Source organism: Pseudocercospora fijiensis (genome assembly GCF_000340215.1).
Source record: "Pseudocercospora fijiensis CIRAD86 unplaced genomic scaffold MYCFIscaffold_5, whole genome shotgun sequence".
NCBI classification, from domain to species: Eukaryota; Fungi; Ascomycota; class Dothideomycetes; order Mycosphaerellales; family Mycosphaerellaceae; genus Pseudocercospora; species Pseudocercospora fijiensis.
The window spans coordinates 4,062,769-4,089,536 of NW_006921536.1; the positions used below are offsets into that span (position 1 = coordinate 4,062,769).

Consider the following 26,768-nt stretch of genomic DNA (forward strand, 5'->3'; position numbering starts at 1 on the left):
GAGAATCCTTACTAACTAGCTGTCGCTCTGCAAGGCTATCTCGGAATAGCTTGTCGGCTATACTTAGTATATCGGTTACGGCGTTCTTATTAGTATAGTAATTAGTACCTTCGATACTAATCGCGGATATAAATATCTTCTTTAATACTCGAGCTACGCGGCGATTACCGGCCTTCTTGCGAGCGATAGCGGCTATATTATAGGTCGAGTTACTAAAGTGGTTTAGGTCTAGAGTTAGGTCGTTGTTAATAAGCTCGATTTCCTTATCTATAGCGATGCCTTTGCCTTCCTTACCTAAGGGATTTACGATAGAGATAGCTATTAATGCTCGACGTAACGGCTAATCCTATTCGAGTAACTAGCGGAATTCTAGCATATGCTTCGTATAGTTAGTCTAGTTACTTCTAAGGAATAGAACGATAAGGTAGTCTACTATACGCTTTAAGTAACCGATATCTATTTTCCGGATAGCGGTACGTATTATTATTAGCTCCTCGATCTATATAAGCAAGCGGTATATAGTAGTATAATTAGCATCCTAGATAAGGACCTCATCCTTACTAACATACTTATTCTACTATGCCTCCTTAGTAAACGCCTTAGTCTAGATATTCTCGACTATTTATAGATACTGCCCTAGCTCGAGATTAGAGATAGCGACCTTTAGTACCTCGATCCGGCTCTTCGACTTATCGGAATAGTCTAAAAAACCCTACGAGTCTATCTTATACTAGAAGCAGGCAGTAATACGGCTACGGAACATACGATATAGTAGGTTTAAGACAAGGAAGTATTTAGGGTTCTCTTTACTAATGCCTTTTATCGTATAGAATAAGGCATCGCCGACTAAGGAATAGGCAAGCTATACTTTATCGGAATTCTTATCGAAGTAGGTCTTAACGATGCCGTACGCTTTGTTTATATAGACATATAGCTAGCTAGGCACGATTACGCCCTAGTCGTATCGATTATACGGGCGTTCCGACTCGACGCCTTCCGCTTAATAGCTATTAAAACGGGTATAAGTTATCTAGTCTCCGACGATTAGATATAGCCGACTCTTCTTGTCGCGCGCGGCAATCTGTTTAGTAGAGTTACTAGGTTGTAGCTAATATCCGAAGTCCTTATCCTTATCTAGCTATATATTGTCGAGGAAGATATCCTTTAGAACCTCCTTAGATCTAGCAATCGATACCTTATCGTTTATCGATAGCTTTATCGGGACGAGATTAGTAGCTTCTTCCGGGTCTATAATATCGATTATTAGCTATATAAAGCGTTCGGTTTTAGTGCCCGGACGGAGATGCTTAGTACTAATTCCGAGTGCTATATCGAGACTCTACGTAATAGTCGACTAATATCGTATCTCGAAATCGTTACCCTCGAATATACCCTTTAGCTCTAGTCTAAATACGATACCTAATGCCTAGTCGATATAGTATAACGAGAGGTGCTTACGGGTTCTATACTTCGCGTCCTCGGTAAGATTTCCTAGGATGTGTTTATAGCTAAGCTCCGAGTTTAAATCAATTATATCCTTAGTTAAACCTTCTACTAGAATACGCTCGTTAATGCCGATATAGGAGGTAGTTATATTTAGTATCTCCGTACGGTTACCCTGCTTCTAGACGCCCTTGCGATTCTTCTACTTAACTAGGTTATCGTATACCGAGAAACTCCGCTTATCTCGAGCTATTACGATTATACGCTAGTCCTAAACTGCCTCTGTCTTCCGCATTAGTACCTAAATCGTACGAGCGGCACTAGACAGGCCTATATTGTTAATAATACTAATTACATAGTATAGCACACTACTAGTAACTAGGTACAGGCCGAATTGCTTGCCGAATACAGAAGCCTTCTTTAAGGAGATCGAGCGAATAGCTATCTAGGTTATTACCGTAATACGCTTGCGGAGGCGATCTTACTTCTACGGTAGATCGTTCTCTTTGTCGATAGATACCTTCTTATTTAGAAGCAGCTTCCGTAGGAGACTAACCTATATTAGCGCAGTTTCCTCGATTATACTATATATCTCCTATATATTAACTTCCTATATCGAATCCTCTAGCTTATATTAGTTAAAGAAGGGCTAACTAATAAGCTTCTTTAGTTCGTTACGAATAACTCGAGCTAAGACGATATACTTATATTTAAGGGTAGCTATAGACTAGCGGATATAGTTGCGATAAGTCCTATTTAGCTTCTCGCTATAACTATTAAAGATTATTATCTACTGCTTAGGCGGGAGCCTAGTACGCTTTATCTCTCCGAAGATATTAACGTACTTCTACTCGCGGGTACGACGCTAACTACGAACGCGTTAAGTGCCTCGAGTAGTCCTATTCTGTTAAATATATCGCTAAGGACTAGCGGCGGCGGCGGCGGCTGCGGCTGCGAGTCGAGTTTGTTGTCGAGTCTAGCGGCGTAGTAGTATAGCTACGCTAGTATCTTCCGCATTTTCCTCGTCTACGAGTTTATCGCTATTATCCTCCTCGACGTCGCTAAATAGGTCGATAGCCTCGTCTTCCTCGATAGGAGCCTCTTCCGCCTCTTCTAATATAATATTATTATTACTAAGATTATTATCCTGCTTATACGCCTCCGGCTCGTATATGTCTTCGTCGTCGACTGCCTAGAATAGAGCCTCTCTACGTACCCTCTCGTCGATAGTAGCTATCTAGCGCTCTACCTCGATACGTTACTAGTCTATATTAAGCGCAGCTTATATACTAGTATCTGCCTCGGAATCTAGGTTTAATTTAGATAATAGCTTAGACAACTTATTTAGGTATAGATTTAGCGGTAGGCTAGAAAGCGCGCTTAGTAGGTCTAGTAGGTCGGAGTCTAGTATATCGACGTCGGACATATTAGCGATAGATACGAGTGCTAGATACGAGTAATAGATACGAGTAATAGATGCGAGTGCTAGGTGCGAGTAGCGAGGCGGAAGAAGAAGAAGAAGAAGAAGAAGAAGGGCGGCAGCCCGCTATTATACCCGTAGCTTAAAGCGGCAAAGCCCTATTGCCTTTAGGTCTACTTAAATAAAGAACGTGTAAATAGGGCCTTTATTCGAATTACTAACAGCGACACACTACACACTATATACTATACACTATACACGATATATACGATATATAGAGAGAGTCTACCTTAACGCGCATACGAAGCCGAATAAGACTGTGTTTTACGAGGTTGCTTGTCTTAGCGCGACAAACGATAGCCTATAGGAAGCCGACTATAGGAAGCCGACTATAGGAAGCCGACTATAGAAGGCCGCCTATACGTAGGATGTTCTATCGCTTAGTGCACAACCGAGAATATTAGTAGACAATATACTAGGTGCTAGCTTTTAGTGCTAGCTTTTGGTGCTAGCTTTTAGTAATGGCTTTTAGTAATAGCTTTTAGTAATAGCTTTTAGTAATGGCTTTTAGTAATGGCTTTTAGTAATAGCTAAGTAACCTCCGCTACTTAGACACAACACAACAATACTACGCTCTATGCAAACATAGCTTATATTAAAGTAATTAAGAATTGGCTATTCTAGAACCTCCGGGTTGTTACTTATCGAGATCCGAAGGTCTCATTTCGAGTAGCTAGCTTAGCTCCGCTTAAGAGTTAGCAGACAGTAGGTATACATTTTCTCGATATATAGCTTATACAAACAGTACTCAGAATTAGCCGGTCTACAACCTCCTAGTCTTAGATGTGTGTATTTCCTATATTAGATATTAGGTAGTAGCGCTCTATAACAATCCGTCGTATACCTATATCTACCCGTAGTAAGGATTGCTTATTTTCTTTACAACTACACGTCGCATTTAAATATTATATATATAGAATAACTTAGAAATGGCAAGGCTATAATATACATGCATCAAATTATAGTATTCTACGCTAGTTAGTAATCTTTTATTTTTATAAGGACAATGCTACAGATCTGCTACAATTGTCCTTAGACCCTTGCTAGCGCAAGGGGGTTAGTGTAGCTAGGTGTGTAGGTGTATAGGTCTAGTCGCGTAGTAGTCCGATATAGAATAGTTAGAAGGTAGAAGGTAGAAGGTAGAATATAGAATAGTTAGAAGGTAGAAGGAGGTAGTTAGAAAGAGCCTACTACCTGCTATACTAAAAACCTCCTTACGCTTAAATAGCAAGGGGCTGAAACGGAGATAGTACCTAGCTTAGCTCCGCTTAAGAGCTAGCAGATAGCAGGTATACATTTACTCGATATATAGCTTATACAAACAGTACTTAGGATCAGCCGGTCTACAACCTCCTAGTTATAGATGTATATATTTCCTATATTAGATATTAGATAGTAGCGCTCTACAACAATCCGTCGTATACGTATATCTACCCGTAGTAAGGATTGCTTGTTTTCTTTACAACTACACGTCGCATTTGAATATTATATATATAGAATGACTTAGAAATAGTAGGGCTACAATATATATGTATCAAATTATAGTATTCTACGCTAGTTAGTAATCTTTTATTTTTATAAGGATAATACTATAGATTTAGCACATTTGTCCTTAGACCCTTGCTAGCGTAAGGAGGTTAGTGTAGTTTAGTGTATAGGTATGTAGGTCTAGTCGCGTAGTAGTCCGATATAGAATAGTTAGAGGTAGAAGGTAGAAGGGTAGTTAGAAGGTAGAAGGTAGAAGGGTAGTTAGAAAGAGCCTACTACCTACTACACTAAAAACCTCCTTACGCTCAAATAGTAAGGGGCTGAAACGGAGATAGGGACTAAAAAGGTTAAGCGACTAATAGACTAACTAAGGGCAAAAATATAGAGCTAAGCTAGCTAGGGTCGATCTTACGGATAATAGGTTACTCCTCGATCTTTCCGACCCTTTAAGCGAAGCGAACCTTAACTATTATACTTATAATAGCCTTTACTTATAAAAACTAGACGAACTGCGTTTTTAAAAAGATAAGATTAATTAACAATTAAAGGCTACTAAACCTAACTAATTAGGGCTAGCGAAACTACGAACAATAATAGCCCTCGTAATAATAAGAATAATCCCTCGAAGCGGACATTTCTAGGTCTTTTAGAGTAGACGTAAAGAACTCGGTACGACATTACTTAGAACGGAGGCAGTGCTATAATACCTCGTCTGCCTACCTATTATAGTAGGGAAGACGCGCTCGTATTATAATTAGTCGATAGCCCTCAATTCTTATAGATATATATTACTTTATTATATATAAGGATAGCGTAGTTAGAGTTAAATATTATATTGTATTAGGAGGTAAGGTTTGATATAGTTATATAATTAGGTAGTTAAGCGTTTAATTTAGCGCGGCTAAACATATAAGAAGGGTTATGTTAGTAGGTAGATAGGGTAGTAGTAGATACAAGTAGTATTCGATAGAGATCTAAGAGGAGAGGGAGGAAGGTAGGCTAGTTAGCCTAACGCTAAGTGCTAAGCCCTGCCTAAGGCATTAGGACCCTAGCTTTACTCGGCCTAGTTATATACTAATTACGTATAACCTCTAATACACGCTTCCCTTCTAAAGGCCGCGCCCTTGTAGCCTATCTATATTCTAATCTAATCTCTATTGTCGCTAACTTAGTAGATTAACTAAGCTATTTAGCCGCGCTAAATTGAACGCTTAACTACCTAATTATATAACTATATTAAACCTTACCTCTAATACTATACAATGTTTAACTCTAACTACGCTATCCTTATATATAATAAAGTAATATATATCTATAAGAATTAAGGGCTATCGACTAATTATAATACGAGCGCGTCTTCCCTACTATAATAGGTAGACGTACGAGGTATTATAGCACTGCCTTCGTTCTAAGTAATATCGTACCGAGTTCTTTGCGTATACTCTTAAAAGACCTAGTAATGTCCGCTTCCGAGGATTTGTCCGCTTCCGAGGGTTATTATTCTTATTATTACGAGGACTATTATTTACTATCGTAGTTTTACTAGCCCTAATTAGTTAGGTTTAGCAGCCTTTAATTGTTAATTAATCTTCTCTTTTTAAAAACGCAGTTCGTCTAGTTTCTATAGGTAAAGGCTATTATTGTTAGGACTAAAGAGGTTATACGTAATTGGCATGTAACCGGGCTCGAGTGAAGCTAGGGTCTTGATGCCTCAGGCAGGGCTTGGCGCTTAGCAATAGGCCAACTTGCCTGCCTTCCTCTCTCTCCTCCTAGCTCCTTATCGAATACTACTCGTACCTACTACTACCCTATCTACCTACTAATATACCCTTCTTATATAGTATTCGATCCACCCTTTAAGGGTAGTAGCTAGATAGTTCTTATTTCAAGCTTTTAGCGGTATAGCTACGAACAAGACTAATCTAACTATACTGCGCCCGAAGAACGGGACCTACACGTACTATTCTATCGAAACAACCGTACCAATTATTAAGCAAGGCCTTCTATACGGCCTATTACACTAAGTTAATCGTACTAGACTAATATCTACTAATTCCGCTATATCTGCATCTTAGGGGCTAATAATACATTATCGGTGTCGCCCCTTATAATAGCCGGTTTATTACGAAACAACAACCGTACTACCGCTAGCAGCGCTAGCAATAACAACGCTAGTAGCACAGTTCCCGCTAAAGTGCCTACTAAAGTGCCTACTAAAGTGCCTCCTACTAAAGAGCCTACCGGAGAGCCTGCTAAAGAAGAACCTGTAATTCTAGGTAATAATCTAGAATTGCCTATTAACGATATTCTTAACAACATTGTTAATCGACGATATAACTAGCTAGCCTTTAGGCCCCAACTAGTAGGGAGACTCTAAGAAGCCACCTAAAACAGGCTCACTGCCCTACGTTAAGAACAATAGCTAAAGGATAACCTTCTCGAAATTCGCCGCCTTTAGGAGGCCCTAACAACTAATACTAAGCCGATAGTAGGGCCTTCCTTACTACTAGTCCTAGTCTAGAAGAAGGATGCTAAACTCAAGGACTGCACCGTGTTTAATAGCTCTAGTCGAAAGCAATACAACGACTACATTCGTAACTGTAAGCTTAACTAACGAAACGCACTAAGGGCTCTACTAAATAACTATTCACTAGTCGTCTATGCTATACAGTACATTAACGGCGACCCAAAACGCACCTAGGATAACTATTTTAACTCCCTTAATAACTAGACTGCTATTTAGTAGCAGACCTACAAAACTATTATACTAGACACCCTTAGAAACCCTATACTAAGGCAACAACACGCTTAGGACTAGTACCTTCGAGCTAAACAAAAGACTAATCAATCGGCTCGCTTATTTAAGGCCTATTTGAAGACCCTCGAAGATAACCTCCCGACTAAAACTAATTCTATCTAGATCTCCGAAATACGCCCTAAATTAAGATAGGAATTAGTCCTTAAATTGGACCGCCGCCGTATATTCGAACAGACTAATCTAACGCGTATTCAATTCATAGTCGAAGTAGAAACAGCCGAACGGGCTGTTTAGCTCTAATAGCGACTAGAATTAAGGATCCGACTAGCTAGTACTAACCGTAGCAACCGTAGTAGCCGCGGAGGAAACCAAGGTTCCTACTAGGACAACAATGCTAACAATAGGAACAGTAACGATCGTAGAAGAGGCCGTAGCCGGCGGCTATATAGAGGAGGCCGCGATAGGGGCCGTAGAAGGGGCTCGTATCCCTATAATGCTAACCGCTCGACTAACAATAGCAGCAACAATAGCTATAGCAGTCTACTAACCGGATTGAAGTGCTTCAATTGTAATAGCACTAGCTATCTACTAGGCTAATGCGACAAACCTAAGGACTAGGCCCGAATCGACCGTGCTACCGCTAAGCACCGAAAGCACCTCTTAGTAGCTAACGCTACCCCTATAGGCCAACCTTCGAAAAAAGAGTAAGCGCCGTACCAACTATTAGCCTCGTACGGCGTAAGACTATCGACATTGTGCTAGCTATTATACGTACCTGTCTTATATCTAGGCCCGATACTAACTATAAGGCAAAGGTTATACTAGACCCCGGGAATTTAGTTAGCGCCCTTATTAGCTATCGCCTAGCTAAGCAATTAGACCTTCGACAACTGCCGAGGACTAACCTACTAACCCTTGCTTAGTTTAATAACGCTCGGCACTTGACCTATAGAGCCTACTATGTTCCTATAGTTCTAAAAGACGACCTCGGAAATAAGCGCCTGCTAAACTTTACTACCTACGTAGTAGACATAGACAGCCTTCTATCTAATATTGTTATTAGAAACCCTATCCTTAAGTACTATACTATAGTTATAGACTTAGGCAGTCAATAATAGCGATTTAGAATCGCTAGGAAAGAGGACATTAAACATATTAATGTTAGCGAGTGCCCTAATAATATTAGGGTCCTATTTATTAGCAACCTAACCCTAGCTAATCCGACGGCCGACCTACTCGGTAGTAATAACGATAAACTAGTGCCCCCTAATAGCATAGATCCTAAACAACTTAAGCGCATACTAGAACCTATTTAAGAGACCTACATTAATATGTTTAAATACTACCTAGCATCGACATTGCCTATATTTAAAGAGACGGATTATAAGATTGATATTATAGAGGGCAAGGAGGTTCCTTTTAGCCCCCTCTACAACCTTAGTAAACGAGAGCTTGCTATACTACGTAAGTGCCTAGAGGAAAACCTAGCTAATAGTCGAATTCGATATAGCAACAGCCCTACTAGTGCACCTATCCTGTTCGTACTAAAGAAGGATAGCGGCCTGCGTTTATGTATTAATTATAGAGGGCTTAACGCTGTTACTATCAAAGACCGCTGTCTACTCCCGCTTATTAATAAGACCCTCGACCGCCTTTCTAGTACCTACTACTATACTACATTAGATATCAAGGATGCGTACTATCGTATCCGCATTCGTAAGGGCGATAAATAGAAAACAGCCTTCCGCACTCGTTATAGCTATTTCGAATACTTAGTTATACTATTTAGCCTAGCTAATGCCCCTGCAACATTCTAGTCTTATATCAATCGGGCCCTTTTAGGCCTATTAGACTATCTCTATATAGTTTACCTAGATAACATCCTAGTTTATATACATTTACCTAATATTATAGAATACTAGGCCGTAGTACGCAAGGTCCTCGACCGCCTGCGAGCCTATAGACTATATTATAAGCCTTCTAAATGCACCTTCGCTACTAAGGAGGTAGCCTTCCTTAGTTTCCTCGTATTAACTAAGGGTGTTAAGGCTAATCCTAATCGGATTAAAACAATCACTAAATGGCCTGTCCCTACGTCTATTAAGGAGCTTTAATCGTTCCTCGGCTTCGCTAATTTCTACCGCCGTTTTATTAAGGGCTATTCGAGGCATATAATGCTATTAACTAAGCTTACTAAGACTAAGGCAAACCCTTCTAGAGAGTTTAGGTAGACTAACAAAACACAAGCCGCTTTTAACGGTCTAAAGAAGCGATTTACCGAAGTCCCCTTATTATACTATTTCGTACTAAGCAAGCAGATCCGTATTAAGACTAACGCCTTACAGTTCGCTATATCGGCTATTATGTTATAGCAATCAGATAAGGACAATTACTAGCACCTAATTGCCTTCTTTTTACGAAAGATAATCGATATAGAGCGTCGCTACGAGACCTACGAGTAAGAGCTCCTAGCTATTGTCGAGGCCTTCAAGCATTAGCGCTACTATCTTAATAGTGCTTAGCACACTATTTAGGTCTATATAGACTATAACAACCTCCGTAGCATTACTAAGGTTACTAGGGTTATAGGTCGACAGGCTAGATAGGCCGTCTACCTCGCTAGGTTTGATTTTAATATATTATATCGGCTAGGCGTAAGTAACCCTACTAATAGCCTATCGAGGCGACCTAATTACGACGGCGAAACCTAACACATCAATTCTTTGTTTCTAACCCTATAGTATAAGATTGCTATAGCCCGTATTGTTAATAAGCAAGCGTAGGATAAGCGGCTTACTAGACTCCGCGACGGCTTAAAGCATATTAATGCTCTTGCTATATTAATAGTGCGTATTAAGGCAAGAGCTAAGTATACAGATAGGAGAAGTTATAATAACTCCCTAGTCGATATCGCTATATACAGTAATAGCGATTAAAGCACTAATGTAGTTAATCCGGCTACTAGTGCTATTAGATGCATATAATGCGTACCTCGTTTAATAGCGAGGGTGCTATTAAATAACCTTATAAATAGGGATAGTCAATCGTTTATAGATAAGCTATTACGGGCTTAGTAGAGGGACGCCTTTGCTACTAAACGTATCGACAAGCTTGTAAGTAGGCGAAAGACTCGATCTAGTAAGAGTAACTAGTCGATCGATAACAAAGGTTATTTAAAGTTTAAGGGTAGATACTATATCCCTACTAAATATTCGATCCGATAAGAACTTCTTAAGCGACACTATAATAGTAAGCTTGCCGGTTACTATAGCATAGAGAGGTCGCACGAGCTACTATCGCGTATATACTACTAGCTAAATAGTAAGCGGGATATAAAGGACTACGTAAATACGTATGCCGTATATCAACGTATTAAGGCACTAAAGCATTAGCCTTTTAGCGAGTTGTCCTTATTGCTAATCCCTTACAAGCTATTCGTAGAGCTTACGATAGATTTTATTATAGGTCTTCCCCCTACTAAGCGAAGAGGAAGCAAAGATATCTTTAACGCTATCCTAGTCGTTATAGACCGGTTTACTAAGGGCGCTCGATATATCCCGGCGCGTAAGGATTGGACTGCTATTAATATAGTAGAGGCGCTATAGACTAGCATCTTCTGTACCTATTAGGGAACCCCTAAGGGGATAGTCTCCGATAGGGGCTCGATATTCACATCGCACTATTAAAGCGAAATATGCCTATAGCTAAGACTAAAGCATCGGCTGTTAACAGCCTTCTATCTATAGACTAACGGTTAAACAGAGAGACAGAATACTACCCTATAGCAGTACCTGCGTAGTTATATTAACGAGAACCCTAAGGATTAGGTCAATCTCCTACAACCTATAGAATTCGTATACAATAATAGTGTCTACTTATCTACTAAGGTGTCGCCTTATTTCGCTATAATAGGCTAGAACGCTACTATGCTACAAGACCCCTTATCGCTCGAGGCCGAGCGTAAGGAAAGGGAAGCGTATTAAGTACTAATACCTAAGACACTAGCGGCTATTAAGAGGGTTCAAAAGATACGGGAAATTCACGCTAAGATAGCTAACAAACTAGCAAAGGCCTAGGCCTATTAGAAGGCCTACTATAACAAACACTACCTTCTAATAACCTTCAAGCAAGGCGACCTAGTTATGCTTAGTACGAAGAACCTCCGTATCCGTAAACACCCCTCGCCTAATAGCAAAACAAGGCCCAAACTCGTACTAAGGTACATCGGCCCTTTCCGTATCCGAGAACCTAGGGGCACCTAGGCCTATTAGTTATAGCTTCTACCTTATTACACTATCTATAACACCTTCTATATATCCCTCCTTAAGCCGTACTACCTACGCGAAGGGGATGAAGCACCTACTAAATCCGAGGATATACTAGCTAATAGTAAAGAACTGTAGTCTATAGAACGTATCCTAAAGCACTAGACTAGACAAGGCAAGAAGGAGTACCTATTAAGGTAGCAAGGCTATTCGCCTAAATAGGACTCGTAGGAAGCTAAAGGTTCTTTTAAAGATATAACTAAGTTATTAGATAAGTATTAGACTAGTATAAAGAACAAGAAGAAGGCTAAGGGCCTATAATGTCGCCTAGGAATAATGCTACCCCCGGGGTACTATTAGCTAACTAATTAGAGGCAAGCGATTGTTAGCAACAAAGGACAATAAGACTATACTAGGCGCGCTACGACGCGTTAACTAATTGCCTACTCTTTTAAGGACTCTACCTCTTTACTAACGCGCCCTACAGGTCCCCCTCTTATTCCTTTATTCTATCGAGGCCTTAAGGCCTAGGCGATCTACGAGGACGGCGCGCGCGTAAATAGCGATAGTAATAATAACGACGGCGCGGCTAGCGCGGCTATATTAGTAACAGTGTTACGGAGTGTGTTGCTATTTAAGAAAGGAAGGATATAGCTATATTAGTAACGGTGTTACCGAGTTATTGTTAGTTAAAGAAGGAAATTAGAAGCAAGGTAAAGTTGGCGCTAAGACGACTAGCGCCGCCCTTATTAATATTACTTACTATTGTTACTGCGCCTATAGACACAACCTTACCTATACTACGAGCCTAAGGCACCTTTAATTAAAACTTTAATCAAAACTTTAAGCCGCTTAAAAGATTGAGCGACTAATAGACTAGCTAACTAAGGGCAAAACTATAGAGCTAAGCTAGCCGGGGTCGATCTTGCGGATAATAGGTTACTCCTCGATCTATCTAACCCTTTAAGCGAGGCGAACCTCTACTACTACACTTATAATAGCCTTTACCTATAGAAACTAGACGAGCTGTGTTTTTTCGAAAAAGATAAGATAAGATTGACAATTGAAGGCTACTAAACCTAGCTAATTAGGGCTAGCGAAACCACGAACAATAATAGCCCTCGTAATAATAAGAACAAACCCTCGGAAGCGGACATAGCTAGGTCTTTTAAGAGTAGACGTAAAGAACTCGGTACGATATTACTTAGAGCGGAGGTAGGGCTATAATATCTCGTACGTCTACCTATTATAGTAGGGAAGACGCGCTCGTATTGTAATTAGTCGAAGGCCCTCAATTCTTATAGATATATATTACTTCCTATTTCATTGTATATAGGGATAGCGCAGTTAGAGTTAGACATTGTACTGTATTAGAGGTAAGGTTTGATATAGTTACATAATCGGTAGTTGTACGTTCAATTCAGCGCGGACTAAGCGGCTTATTAGACCTGCTAAGTTAGCGGCAATAGAGGTTGAGACTAGAATAAAGACCGGCTACGAGGGCGCGGCCTTTAAAAAGGAAGCGTATGTTAGGACTAAAGAGGTTACACGTAATTGGTATATAACCGGGCTCGAGTAAAGCTAGGGTCTTAATGCCTTAGGCAGGGCTTAGCGCTTAGCAATAGGCTAACTTGCCTGCCTTCCTCTCTCTCCTCCTAGCTCCTTATCGAATACTACTCGTACCCACCACTACCCTATCTACCTGCTAATATACCCTTCTTACAATTATAAGTGCAATAGTTAAGGGTCGCCTTACTTAAAGGGTCGGAAAGATCGAGAAGTAATCTATTGTCCGCAAGATCGACCCCGGCTAGCTTAGCTCTATATTTTTGCCCTTAGTTAGTCTATTAGTCGCTTAATCTTTTAAGCGGCTTAAAGTTTTAATTAAACCCTTAGTAGGTTCAATCTTTTAACTTAGTTAGTATAGTACTTCGGGCTTATAGTATAGGTAAGGTTATGCCTACGGCGTAGTAATAATAGCAAGTAATGTTAATAATAGCAGCGCTAGCCTTCTTAGCGCTAACTTTACCTTGTTCCTCGTTTCCTTTCTTAATTAGTAATACACTCCGTAACACCGTTACTAATATAGCCGCGCTAGCCGCGCCGTCCTTTAGTATAAGCGCGACGCCGTCGTTATTATTATTATTACTATTTACGCGTACGCGCGCCGCCTCGCTAATCGCCTAGGCCTCGAGGCCTTAGTAGAATAAAGAAATAAGAGGGGGACCTAAATACTAAGAGGAGGGCCTTATAGGGCGTATTAGTAAAGAGGTAGAATCCTTAAAAGAGTAGGCGATTAGTTAATAGTTATAGCGCGCTCGTTAATACTCGGTACGCATTCGCTATAGTAGTATAGTCTTATTGTCCTAGTTTGCTAGCCTCTAATTAGTTAGCTAATAGCACCCTAGGGGTAGCATTATTCCTAGGCCTTTCTAGTAACATTATAGGCCCTTAGCCTTCTTCTTGTTCTTTATACTAGTCTAATACTCGTCTAACAACTTAGCTATATCCTTAAAGGAGTCTTTAGCCTCCTACGAGTCCTATTTAGGTAAATAGCCTTACTATCTTAGGAGGTACTCCTTCTTGCCTTGCCTAGTCCGATACTTTAGGATACGTTCTATAGACTATAGCTCTTCGCCGTCGGCTAGTATCTCTTTATACTTAGTAGGGGCTTCTTTATTAGGGTCTCCGCGGTAGTAGTATTGTTTAAGGAGGGAGATATAGAAGGTATCGTAGATAGTGTAGTATAGGGGGAGCTATAACTAATAGGCCTAGCTATTGCCCTTCGGTTCTTAGATTCGGAAGGGGCTAATAAACCGTAGTGCTAGTTTAGGGCGTGTTTTGCTATTAGGTAATAGGTGTTTACGGATACGGAGGTTCTTAGTACTTAGTATAACTATATCGCCTTGCTTAAAGGTTATTAGCGTATAGTGCTTGTCGTAGTAGGTCTTTTAGTATTCTTAAGCCTTTGTTAGCTTATTAGCTATCTTAGCGTAAATTTCTCGCATCTTTTAAACCCTATTAATAGCCGCTAGTGTTTTAGGGGCTTAACGCGCTTCCCTTTCCTTACGCTCGGCCTCGAGCGATAGGGGGTCTTATAGCATAGCAGCGTTCTAGCCTATTATAGCTATATATAGTAACACCTTAGTTAATAAGTAGACACTGTTATTATATACGAATTTAGCTAGTTGTAGGAGGTTAACCTAGTCGTTAGGGTTCTCGTTAATATAGCTACGTAGGTACTACTATAGAGTAGCATTCTGCCTCTCGGTCTAGCTATCTATTTGTAGATAGAATGCTATAGACAAGCGATGCTTAAGTCTTAGCTATAGGTATATCTTACTCTAATAGTAAGATATAAATATCGAGCCCCGGTTAGAGACTATCCCCTTAGGGGTTCCCTAATAGCTATAGAAGATATTGTCCTATAGGGCTTTAGCTATATTAATAGCAGTCTAATCCTTCCGAGTAGGGATATAACGAGCGCTTTTAGTAAACCGATCTACTATAACAAGGATAGTATCGTATACGTCCTTACTACCCCTACGCTTAGTAGGAGGAAGGCCTATAATAAAGTCTATTATAAGCTCTACAAACGGTTTCTTTAGAATAGGAAGTAAAGATAACTCGCCGAATAGTAAGTGCTTAGGTGCCTTAACTCGCTAGCATACTATATAGGTCTGTATATATTCCTTTATATACCGCTTACTATTTAGCTAGTAGTATATTCGCGATAGTAACTCGTACGACCTCTCTATACTATAGTAACTAGCGAGCTTACTATTATAGTGCCTCTTTAAAAGCTCTTATCTAATCGATTGCTTAGCGGGGATATAGTATCTGCCCTTAAACTTTAAGTAACCCTTATCGTCGATCGACTAATTGTTATTACTCTTACTAGATCGAGTCTTTTATCTACTTACAAGCCTATTAATACGTTTAGTAGCAAAGGCGTCCCTCTGCTAAGTATGTAATAGCTTATCTATAAACGATCGACTATCCCTATTTGTAAGGTTATTTAATAGTACCCTCGCTATTAAACGAGGTACGTATTATACGTATCTAATAGCACTAGTAGCCGGAACTACTGCAACCTCTTCTATAGTACTATCGCTATATAGGCTATTACTATAAATAGCAATGTCTTTAATCGAGTTATTATAGCTCGAGCGATCTACGTCCTTTCTTTTAATATATACTAGAAGAACGATAACTCCGCTATAGTATTCGTTGCCGCCGCGGGGTCCGGAGGTCCGCTTATCCTACGCTTACTTATTAATAATACAGGCTATAGCAATCTTATACTGCAGGGTTAGAAACAAAGAATTAATATATTAGGTCTCGCTATTGTAAATAGGTCGCCTCGATAGGCTATTAGTAGGGTTGCTTACGCCTAGCCGATATAATATATTAAAATCGAACCTAGCGAGGTAGACGGCCTATCTAGCCTGTCGACCTATAACCCTAGTAACCTTCGTAATTCTACGGAGGTTGTTATAGTCTGTATAGACCTAGATTGTATGTTAAGCCCTATCGAGGTAGTGCCTCTAATACTTAAAGGCCTTAATAATAGCTAGCAACTCTTGCTCGTAGGTCTCGTAGCGACGCTTAGTATTAATTATCTTCCTCGAGAAGAAGGCAATTAGGTACTAATAATAGTCCTTATCCGATTGTTATAACATAATAGCTAATATAGCAAACTGTAAAGCGTTAGTCTTAATACAGATTAGTTTGCTTAGTACGAAGTAGTATAATAAGGGGACTTTAGTAAATCGCTTCTTTAAACCGTTAAAAGCGGCTTACGCTCTATTAGTCTATTTAAACTCTCTAGTTAGGTTAGCCTTGGTTTTAGTAAGCTTAGTTAGGGGCATTATATGCCGTAAATAGCCTTTAATAAAGCGGCGATAGAAATTAGCGAAGCTAAGGAATAACTAAAGCTCCTTAATTAACGTAGGAATAGGCTATTTAGTAATAGTCTAAATACGGTTAGGGTTAGCCTTAACACCCTTAGTTAATACGAGGAAGCTAGGGAAGGCTACCTCCTTAGCAGTAAAGGTGCATTTAGAAGGTTTGTAATACAGTCTATAGGTCCTTAGGCGATCGAGTACCTTACGTACTATAGCCTAGTACTCTACAATGTTAGGTAAATAGGTATAAACCAGGATATTATCTAGGTAAACTATATAGAGGTAGTCTAGTAGGCCCGATAGGGCTCGATTAATATAGGACTAGAATATAGTAGAGGCATTAGCTAGGCTAAATAGCATAACTAAGTACTTAAAATAGCTATAACGAGTATAGAAGGCTATTTTCTATTCGTCGCCCTTACGAATACAGATACGGTAGTAGGCATCCTTAATGTCTAGTATAGTATAAAAGCAGGCGCTAGAAAGGCGATCGAGGGTCTTATTAATAAGCGGAAGTAGATAGCGGTCCTTGATAGTAACAGCGTTAAGCCTACGGTAATTAATATATAGACGTAGGCTACTATCCTTCTTTAGTACGAATAGGATAGGTATACTAGTAGGGCTGTTGCTATACTAAATTCGACTATTAGCTAGGTTCTTATCTAGGTACTTACGCAATATAGTAAGCTCTCGTTTACTAAGGTTATAGAGGGGCCTAAAAGGAACCTCCTTGCCTTATATAATATCGATCTTATAGTCCGTCTCTTTAAATATAGGCAGCGTCGATACTAGGTAGTATTTAAATACATTAATATAGGTTTCTCGAATAGGCTATAGTATACGAGCAAGCTAATTAGGGTCTATGCTATTAGGTAGCATAGGTTCATCGTTATTACTACTAAGTAGGTTAGCAGTCGGGTTAGCTAAGGTTAGGTTGCTAATAAATAAGACTCTAATATCGTTAGGGCACTCGCTAACGTCGATATACTTAATGTCCTCCTTCCTAGCGATTCTAAACCGCTACTATTAGAGGCCTAAGTCTATAGCTATAGCGTAGTACTTAAGGATAGGGTTGCCGATAACAATATCGGATAGAAGGCTGTCTATATCTACCGTATAGGCAGTAAAGTCTAATAAACGCTTATTACCGAGGTCGTTCTTTAGAACTATAGGAATATAGTAGGCTCTATAGGTTAAGTGCCGAGCGTTATTAAACTAAGCAAGGGTTAGTAGGTTAGCCCTATTTAATTGTCGAAGGTCTAATTACTTAGCTAGGCGATAGCTAATAAGGGCACTAACTAAATTTCCTAGGTCTAGCGTAACCTTAGTTTCGTAATTAGTGCCCTAGGTGTCTTATACGAGGTAGGTGCGTATAATAGCTAGTATAATGTCGATAGTTTTACGCCGTATAAGGCTAATAGTTAGTGCGGCGCTTATTCTTTTTTCGACTAATTAGAAGGTTAGCCTATAGGAGTAGCGTTAGCTACTAAAAGGTGCCTTCTATATTTAGCGGAAGTACGGTTAATACGGGCCTAGTCCTTAGGTTTGTTATATTAGCCTAGGAGATAGCTAGTGCTATCGTAGTTAAAGCACTTCAATCCGGTTAGAATATTGCCGTAGCTATTATTGTTAGTCGAGCGGTTAGCGTTATAAGGATACGAGCCCCTTCTACGGCCCCTATTACGGCCTCCTCTATATAGTTGCTAGCTACGGCCTCTTCTACGGTCGTTGTTACTGTTTCTATTATTAGCGTTATTGTTCTAGTAGGACCCTTAGTTTCCTCCGCGGCTACGGTTACTACGGTTAGTACTAGCTAGTCGGATCCTCGATTCTAGTCGTTACTAGAGCTATATAGCTCGTTTAGCTATTTCTACCTCGACTATAAATTGAATACGTATTAGGTTAGCCTATTTAAACATACGGCGGCGGTCTAATTCGAGGATAAGCTCCTATCTAAGCTTTAGGCGTATTTCCGAGATCTATATAGTATTAGTCTTAGCTAGAAGGTCGTCTTCGAGGGTCTTTAAATAGGCCTTAAATAAGCGAGCCGATTAATTAGTCTTTTATTTAGCTCGAAGGTACTAGTCCTAAGCGTGTTATTGCCTTAGTATAGGGTTTCTAAGGGTGTCTAGTATAATAGTTTTATAGGTTTGCTACTAAATAGCGGTCTAGTTATTAAGGGAGTTAAAATAGTTATCCTAGGTACGCTTTAGGTTTCCGTTAATGTATTAGATAGCATAAACGACTAACGAATAGTCGTCTAGAAGAGCCCTTAGTGCGTTTCGCTAGTTAAGCTTATAGTTACGAATATAATTATTATATTGCTTTCGACTAGAGCTATTAAATACGGTACAGTCCTTAAGTTTAGCATCCTTCTTTTAAATAGTTAGTAAGGAAGGTTCTGCCGCAGGTTTAGTATTAGTTGCTAGGGCTGCCTATAGGCGGTAAATTTCGAGGAGGTTATCCTTTAGCTATTATTCTTAACGTAAGGTAGTAACCCTATTCTAAGTAGCTTCTTAAAGTCTCGCTATCGGCTAGAGGCTAAAGGCTAGGTAGCTATATCGTCGATTAACAATGTTATTAAGAATGTCGTTAATAGGCAATTCTAGATCGTTACCTAGAACTATAGGTTCTTTAGCAGGCCCTCTAGTAGGCTCTTCGGCAGGCACTATACTACGATTGTTATTATTGCTAGCGCTGCTAGCGGCGCCGCGGTTAGTATTGTTGTTGTTTCGTAATAAGCCGGCTATTATAATAAGGGGTAGTACTAATAATATATTATAGCCCCTTATAGTGCGGATATAGCGGAATTAGTAGGTATCGGCCTAGTATAATTAACTTAGTATAATAGGCCGTATAGAAGGCCTTGCTTAATAATTGGTACGGTTGTTTTAGTAGAGTAGTACGTATAGGTCCCGTTCTTCGGGCGCAATATAGTTAACTCGATAGTTTTCGTAGCTATACCGCTAAAAGCTTAAAATAAGGACTATCTAGCTACTACCCTTAAAGGGTAGATCGAATACTATATAAGAAGGGTTATATTAGTAGGTAGATAGGGTAGTAGTAGATATAGTTGAATCCTAAGGCATGTGCCTAGGTCCGTGCACACACGCGGCACCCTATTTAGCGACTTCTCGCTTCTTCCGTAGACACTAAATCAACCATCGAACACACTTCAAGTGGTTATGAGCCCCTCGCCTGCTACCGCGCAGACCTAATTAAGACTGAACACCCTCCTGCGCAAAGCAGGGGGTGCGAACAAGACCCGACCAAGACCGACAATTGAACAGCCAAGATAGCCGTTTCCGACTCGACCACTGCGACTGTCGCGACTGGCGGCATTCGCAAACTAAACAAGAACACCGACAACAAGAACACCGACAAGCAGTACTGCAACTACTGCAAGAAGAAGCATAGTCCAACCTGCTTTAAGAAGAACCCTAAACTGGCGCCTAACTAGTACAAGAATCTCAACCAACAAGCCGCCAATTTAGCTATTGCTGTACTAGAGAATGACCCTCGACCTGGTTTAGAGCCAGCAACTAGCAAGAACTGGGCCTTCTAAACCGACTGAACCTGACCGACTGAACCTAAACGACTGAACGGCTGCTTTAAGCACCTACCTGCAAGAAGCAGGGGGTGTCGTGGCTACTAACTTAACCGCAATTAACACTAACCTACTAGAAGCAGGGGGTGCGGCGGCTGATTGACTAAACTAAACAACCAATAAAGGGCATAATGCCTAGGTTGCTAATTGACTAAACAACTAATAAAGGGCATAATGCCTAGGTTGCTGATTAACTAAACTAAACAACTAATAAAGGGCATAATGCCTAGGTTGCTAATTGACTGAATAACTAATAAAGGGCAAGATGCCTGGGTTGCTAACTAATTAAACAACCATTGGAAGGGCAAGATGCCTAGGTTGCTAACTAATTGAATGACTACCTTGTTTGATTTAAGCGACTTTGTATTTACTAACGTGCCTTGCATATATACGAGGGGGTGAGTTGAATCCTAAGGCATGTGCCTAGGTCCGTACATACACGCGGCACCCTATTTAGCGACTTCTCGCTTCTTCCGTAGACACTAAATTAACTATCGAACACACTTCAAGTAATATAAGTAGTATTCGATAGAGATCTAAGAGGAGAGGGAGGAATGGGTGGTGGTGAGCCTAGCGCTAAGTGCGTATCCCTGGCTCTGGCCTCATGACCCTGGCTTTACTCGGCCTAGTTATATAGCTAATTACGTTATAACCTCTAACAAAACAGCTTAGTCAATATGCTAAGCCAGTAGTAATAGAGGTTAAGATTAGAATATAGATAGGCTACGAGGGCGCGGCCTTTAGAAGGGAAGCGTATATTAGAGGCTATACGTAATTAGTATATAACTAGCTCGAGTAAAGCTAGGGTCTTAGTACCTTAGGCAGGGCTTAGCGCTTAGTACTAGGCTAACTAGCCTGCCTTCCTCCTTCTCCTCCTAGATCTCTATTAAATACTATACTAACCTACTACTACCCTATCTACCTACTAATATAACCCTTCTTATAGTACGATTAAAAATAACTTTATTAAATTAGAAGCTCCTACCTATTCGCTCCTAGATAGCCTATCTAGTCGACTACTATAGTAGCTAGTTATAGGTCCGCTTCGCTTACCTAGTATAGTACCGATTATATATCTACTATCGCGTACCTATACCGTCCTTACTATATATAGTCTTAGCCTATCTCGGTTCTATACTAGCCTATCTCGGTTCTATACTACCGTCGTAGATCTCCTTTAAGTAGTAACTATAGTTATATAGACCTATAAGTAGTAGGCGGCTTTCGAATTAAGGGGTTATCGATATCGTACGTTAAGAGAGTACTATATTCGATATTAATAGCGGAGCTTGCGATAGTAAGGCCTTAGTACTAGTTATATATACTAAATTACGCTTCTAGCCGTACTACTAGCGTAATCGAGTATACTACTTTAAGTAAATACTACTAGATTAGACGTAGACGACGGAGATAGTATTAGAAATACTACTATTATAGCGGCGAAGCGTTACGATATATACTATAATACCTACGCCTTTCGAACTACTCGTAAACTAAGAAATTTTAAAGTTCCTCGGTAGCGACTAACTAGAGTCGGCTTCTAGCTCGTTTTAAGCTATACTAAGCCTAAAGGGGCCCTATCTTTTATTAAGTTATTATATTTTAGAAATAAGATAGTAGCTAGGCGGTAGGGATATCTATACTATATATATAGGGAAGCTACGATAGGGTATAGGCGCTCTTACTACCTAATACTACGGCTAATTTAATAATAAAACAACGCTAATATATAGGCCTATTATAACTAGTCTAGTAGACTATAGTTAAGTACTATAACTAAACCTTCCTAGAGCCTTAGTAAAACCTACTATAATAGGCTATACCCTTAGAATAGATCTAAAGATAGACTTTCTACTATAAAGGAGGTATAACTATTAATATTATTAGCTTATAATACGCTTTCTAGGCGGCCGAAATAGGCGACCGAAAAATACTTTATTATTAATAATCTAAGGGAGACGTGCTAGGAGCTAGCTGCTTTTAACATGTTATAAGGTTATTAGGTGTGATAACTAGGCCATTCACTCGCTCTTCGCTTGTCCTGTTTGCATCACATCCGTTCCTGTTCATAGGAGAGAAGATGTGGAATGGGTTAAGGAAACGCCAATCCTAGAAGGATGGTGGCTTGGCAGTGACGTTGTTTGGTTCCGACTCCAAAGGCCCAGCTGCTCGACGACAATCACTCCATGATCGATGTTGACGCCGATATACTGTATCGAGCACGTATGCAGCACACGTATGAGCTAAGTTCCATCAATGCCTTCTTCTCGCGCCCCGAAAGTCCCGTCCCGTGGAGAAAGAGCCCATAAGGACACCATTCACCTGCTCTCTAGCATGTTTTCTTCATGAGCACAGCTCTTCCAGGTCACTGTTTTCTCCAGCCTTTGGCAAAATGACTACCTGCAGGAGATCTGTTCTTATCACAGGCTGCTCAACAGGCAGAATTGGGTCAGCAATCGCATACGAATACCAGCGACTCGGCTACCACGTTCTAGCATCTGCGCAGAACCCAAGCAAGATGCGCCCAACGTCACAGTCCTCCAACTTGACGTCTCCTCAGAGCAGTCGATCGAAAGTGCTGTGAGAGAGATATCCACGAATCTCTTTTCACCGACTCGGCTGACCATCTACTACAGGTACATATTCATGGTAAAGGCTGGCCCGAAGAATCAAAACGAGGCGTTTGCGAGTGAATATGGGCGGGAGATGCAATTACGAGCGTGAAAGAGCCAATACAGTGTGCCTCCTGTAAGAGAGAGCATCTCTGATTCAGACCAGCCTCACATGATCCCTACAAAGTATCTTAGCGACCCAGTACTGCTCGCGACACGAAAGTTCAACTCGTCTATCTCTACTCGAGACTCGTGGGTGGCATCCTTGTAGTTCTGCAGCCAAGTCGTACTCAAGGAGGTTTCGGTCAGATACTGATAACTCTGGTTCGTTAATACAGGCGCCTAGCTAGTATGGTGTCGTACTGCCGACTCCTGGCTGGTCACCAGATTCTCTTTAGTGAGGAAATTTCAATTATTAAGGCAGATGACAAGGGAGATTACTGCAGCGCACCAAGCGAGAAGCGCAAGCGTGAGACCAACGAGGCCGAGGCTGATGATGTCGACACCGAAGAGTGCGTCCTCATTGAGGCCTCCGACTGGCGGCCCGAGAGTCTGGGCGGTGGCTAGATTAGCTACCAAGTTCTGCAAAGGCATACGCTTCCTTGTTCTAGACGTAACCAATACACCTGCGGCTGCTGTGCTGCTACAAAATGTTCGGGCAGCATGATGAAAAGTCGCCCCGTTCGCCCACCTGGAGGTGATCTGGCTCGCAGTGCTTCTGGAAGATCCACCTCCGATTCGTAGCGGGACCGATATTCTTACCTTGGCATTGATATCTCAAAGAGCTCATGTACAGCAGCGAGCAGGCACAAGCCACTGACGGGCAATAGCGAGCTCTTCTTGTGTCTCGCGACCATCTTCGATCGGCTTTCACAGCTTGTATCAGAGCTGCTATGCTCCCCTTGCGCTCTCTGTTGTGCACATGTGCAGGTAATTCCTCCGATGCCAATACCCAATGCTATGCTCCTGTGTCATACCACGTAATATCATCTCTCATATCCATACGCCGCGCTCGCTGCGCAATCCTAAGCATCTTATTCCCCGTTCACAGCCCCAGACTTCTTCTCACATCCGCCTTGACGCGCGCCTCGTACTCTTTCCTCCTCTCGCGCCACTGCCTCGCAGCATCCACATTGGCCGGACTCTCATCATTTGGCTCGGCGATCATGCTCATGACTGAGATCAAAATCTTCTCGACACTCTGTATGGGTGACCATCGCTCGGACGCTTGTTCGTAGTGGTTTGGATCGTCACCAGGGGGGTGGAGGATGGATATGCACACGACGCCATTAGGATAGACTGTGGCGCATTCGGGTCAGCAAATTGCGCGCAGTTTCTGGTGCGGTCATGTTATACCATTTGGATGCCACATATCGCATAGGAACTTCATGGTCGGCGGCATGAGTGGGTAATCGCGCGGAAACTTCAGCTCGGCTGGGAAGACACCGCCCTCGAAAGGCGTGCCTTCTGGGCCTTGTATGAGAGCTTCCCATACGAACAAGTCTTCTTCGTTGACAGGGCCAGCAGTAATACCATCTGGCGGGTCGAGGCTGAGTGCTTTGTACTCTTGGAAGAGCCGTTTTGCTGCGACGGAGTTCATGGCTGTGCGCGAGAGGTGGCAGGTGTGCGCTGGAGATGCGCGGTACGGCTGACGTTGGTGTGGTTGTTGTTGCGAATGCTGTGGCACAATTACACGGGTTAGGTTAGATATACAGTATGTGGTCGGTCATGCAGCAGGAGCGTGCGTTCGGCATCTCTTGCTGCGAAGTTGCGCCGGGATCGGCCAGCTGGAGAAAGACTAGATTCACGAGTTCATTTGCAAAGACTTCTCAGCCTTGCACCGCATCACAAGGCAGGCTGCGACTCCCACAAGAAGTCGGTGAGTGGGTATGCCTCATGGCGGACTTCTTAAATACCGCGTGTCGGCAATCTTGTGGTTGTCGAGTGCTGCCACCACAGCCTCGGAAGCACCGCACCGCCGGGCGTAATGCATGGGAGAAGCAAATATACGGGTTGTAAATTGCGCAGTAGCCTCACATGATTCGCTTGATTGACAGCATTGCAGGTGGGATACGGATACGTCTTCGGTCGACTTCAAATTATTGTGCCGGCTGCGAGGGTCAGATGGCGCTGCGCAGCCATGGGAATACTGGACCGTGCTACTGGCGGGCATTGCCACCAACAACAACACCGCCGGCGCCACGCTTGCTCGCCCATAGATGCATAGATGCATAGATGCAGCAGCTGTTTTAATCATATGCGGGCAAGTGCTCCATGATCAGCCGTGATTATGGATGATGAACACGTATGCCCACCGCAGTCAGTCGTGCAGTCCGAGGATACATGCAGAGCGTGATTGGAGGAGACCGGGATGCGCCGCCGCTAGTGTCCACAGGGTAGAAATGGGCAGAGTGGATTGTGTACATAGCCTTGCTCGCATCGACAGCCTGTGTCGCGTCTGCATCAGGTAATGGCCCTCGTGCGGGCCCATGGTTGCCGATAGCGTATGCTTCGCGGAAGCAGCGCGAGGACCACCTTCCCAGACGTCCCTCCCAGACCTCGCGATGCTCCTGCCAACTGGCCCAGCAGACGACGCTCGAATATAGAAATAATGTAGGACGCCACCGCGCCGAAAGCGCGAGAACCCCTCACGGACGAGCAGCCGCAGCCAGCAGCCAGCATTAGCGCCTCGAACCCTGGATCGTCTGTGCTTCAGCCCGGCCGCGCCTTCCCAACCTCTGTAGCCTGATGCACATGTTTCTTCCACCGCACTTCACCATTGCTCGCGCTGAGAACCGTCGTCGCCCCCGCCATAAGCATTGGTCAGATGACGCGCCAGCTGCTATTGATGAAGAACGCTTTCTGAGCCGGCATTTGCGCGCCGTAGCCGCGCCGGCGCCCTGCGTTTGGAGTGCTTCCGCAGACTCTGTCAGCCGCGGCAGAAACACGCACACGCAACCCATTATCCCCCAACACAGGCGCTTGGAGCATGGCGCAAGACCAAGATGCAGCGGCGACGTTCGAAAAGCCGGTCATCCGACGGCATCGCACACCTGCGAACATGATATTGGCGGGCCGCGCGAGTGCGAGGCGCGCATCAACCACCAGCAGGCGCTCTTCCCTCAAATCGCCCCTGAAACCAGACCACCTCCATGACCAGGGCTTTGCGGATCTTGCAGCTGGCAAGCGAGGTTTCCCGTGCCCACTGGCTGTCTATGGCTGCAACTCGACTTTTGGTTCCAAGAACGAATGGAAACGCCACGTCTACACCCAGCACATGAGACTCGGCTTCTGGCGCTGCGACCGATGCTCCAAAGACAATCCCGACAGAAAACCGAATGACTTCAACCGAAAAGATTTGTTCATTCAACATGTGCGCCGCATGCACCAAGCTGCACAGCCCAGCCCCGCCAATGGCAAGGAAAAGCCTGCCAAGGCTGGTGATCTGGATGAGGCCTTCTTGCAGAATGAAGCCAACAGATGTTATCGCCATCTTCGCTCGCCTCCCGAAACCAGTCGTTGTCTGTTCTGTGAGCAGCACTTTCATGGCCACGGCAGCTGGGAAGATAGGATGGAGCATGTCGGTCGCCACATGGAGCGCGCGAGGAAGGAGAACATTGAGCTTCATCCGGAGCAGTGGAATCGTGATGAGAGCGCCGAGGTTTGGTTTGTGCGAGAGAATGTGTTGGAGCAAAATGGCCCAACACTTGTTCTGGCGGATGGAGGCTCGTCGTCGCTGCCTCGCTCTCCCGCTGCGCAGGAATCTCAGCCTCGACAGCACCTGCCTATCGCTCCTAATATACCGAGGCTGCCTGAGACGCCTATCGAGAATGGCGGCCAAAGCTTTGCACCGATTAATAGGCTTGCACCACCAGCCAATACGGGTATAGAGTCGCCTTCTCGATTTCCGTCATTCTCTGGTCTGCCCATGGGCGATACACAGCAGTACACACCACAGCAACTCGCACAGGAGCGTAAGGCTGACCGAACTATGCGCGAGAAAGCTCTATTCAGACCAGATGCGGAAGGAAGACAGCAAGAAGCTGCCGCGTATGCTCTGCGTAATAGACAGGCCCCAGAGCCTTCATCTCGTGACGAGATTGAGAAGCGCAGAAGTCACTTGGAGGAACTTGCGGATGGTGGCGTCAGCTGGTACTTTGATTGTCGCTGTGGTCTGCGTGGAGACAATATCGACGATGGACATCCTA

At 42.6% G+C, this 26,768-nt stretch overlaps 3 protein-coding genes across 3 annotated transcripts; all 3 read right to left on the minus strand.

Moving 5' to 3' along the window:
• Nucleotides 1-19,421: 19,421 nt before the first annotated feature.
• MYCFIDRAFT_175809 (uncharacterized protein) lies at nucleotides 19,422-20,078 on the minus strand (the record flags this gene model as incomplete). Its single annotated transcript, XM_007929469.1, has 10 exons — nucleotides 19,422-19,434; nucleotides 19,504-19,539; nucleotides 19,567-19,577; nucleotides 19,607-19,690; nucleotides 19,720-19,737; nucleotides 19,805-19,810; nucleotides 19,848-19,883; nucleotides 19,918-19,931; nucleotides 19,961-19,996; nucleotides 20,066-20,078. The coding sequence occupies 10 exons, from the start codon at nucleotides 20,076-20,078 to the stop codon at nucleotides 19,422-19,424; spliced, it is 267 nt and encodes an 88-aa protein (XP_007927660.1).
• A 2,982-nt stretch (nucleotides 20,079-23,060) lies between these two features.
• Nucleotides 23,061-24,250, minus strand: MYCFIDRAFT_53660 (uncharacterized protein). The gene is made up of 2 exons (XM_007928867.1): nucleotides 23,917-24,250; nucleotides 23,061-23,859 (listed from the first exon to the last, which is right to left on the minus strand). Exons 1-2 carry the CDS (start codon nucleotides 24,158-24,160, stop codon nucleotides 23,606-23,608), a joined length of 498 nt encoding a protein of 165 aa, XP_007927058.1. The 5' UTR covers nucleotides 24,161-24,250; the 3' UTR covers nucleotides 23,061-23,605.
• A 563-nt stretch (nucleotides 24,251-24,813) lies between these two features.
• MYCFIDRAFT_175812 (uncharacterized protein) lies at nucleotides 24,814-25,242 on the minus strand (the record flags this gene model as incomplete). The annotated part of the gene is made up of 3 exons (XM_007929470.1): nucleotides 24,814-24,830; nucleotides 24,866-25,130; nucleotides 25,186-25,242. The coding sequence occupies 3 exons, from the start codon at nucleotides 25,240-25,242 to the stop codon at nucleotides 24,814-24,816; spliced, it is 339 nt and encodes a 112-aa protein (XP_007927661.1).
• Nucleotides 25,243-26,768: the final 1,526 nt, after the last annotated feature.

Bases quoted from the DNA above. Each gene is read 5' to 3' on its own strand.
- MYCFIDRAFT_53660 (XM_007928867.1), bottom strand. From the start codon at position 24,160: ATGAACTCCGTCGCAGCAAAACGGCTCTTCCAAGAGTACAAAGCACTC. The intron at 23,860-23,916 runs GTATAACATGAC...AATGCGCCACAG, and splicing joins CGATATGTGGCATCCAAATG to TCTATCCTAATGGCGTCGTG.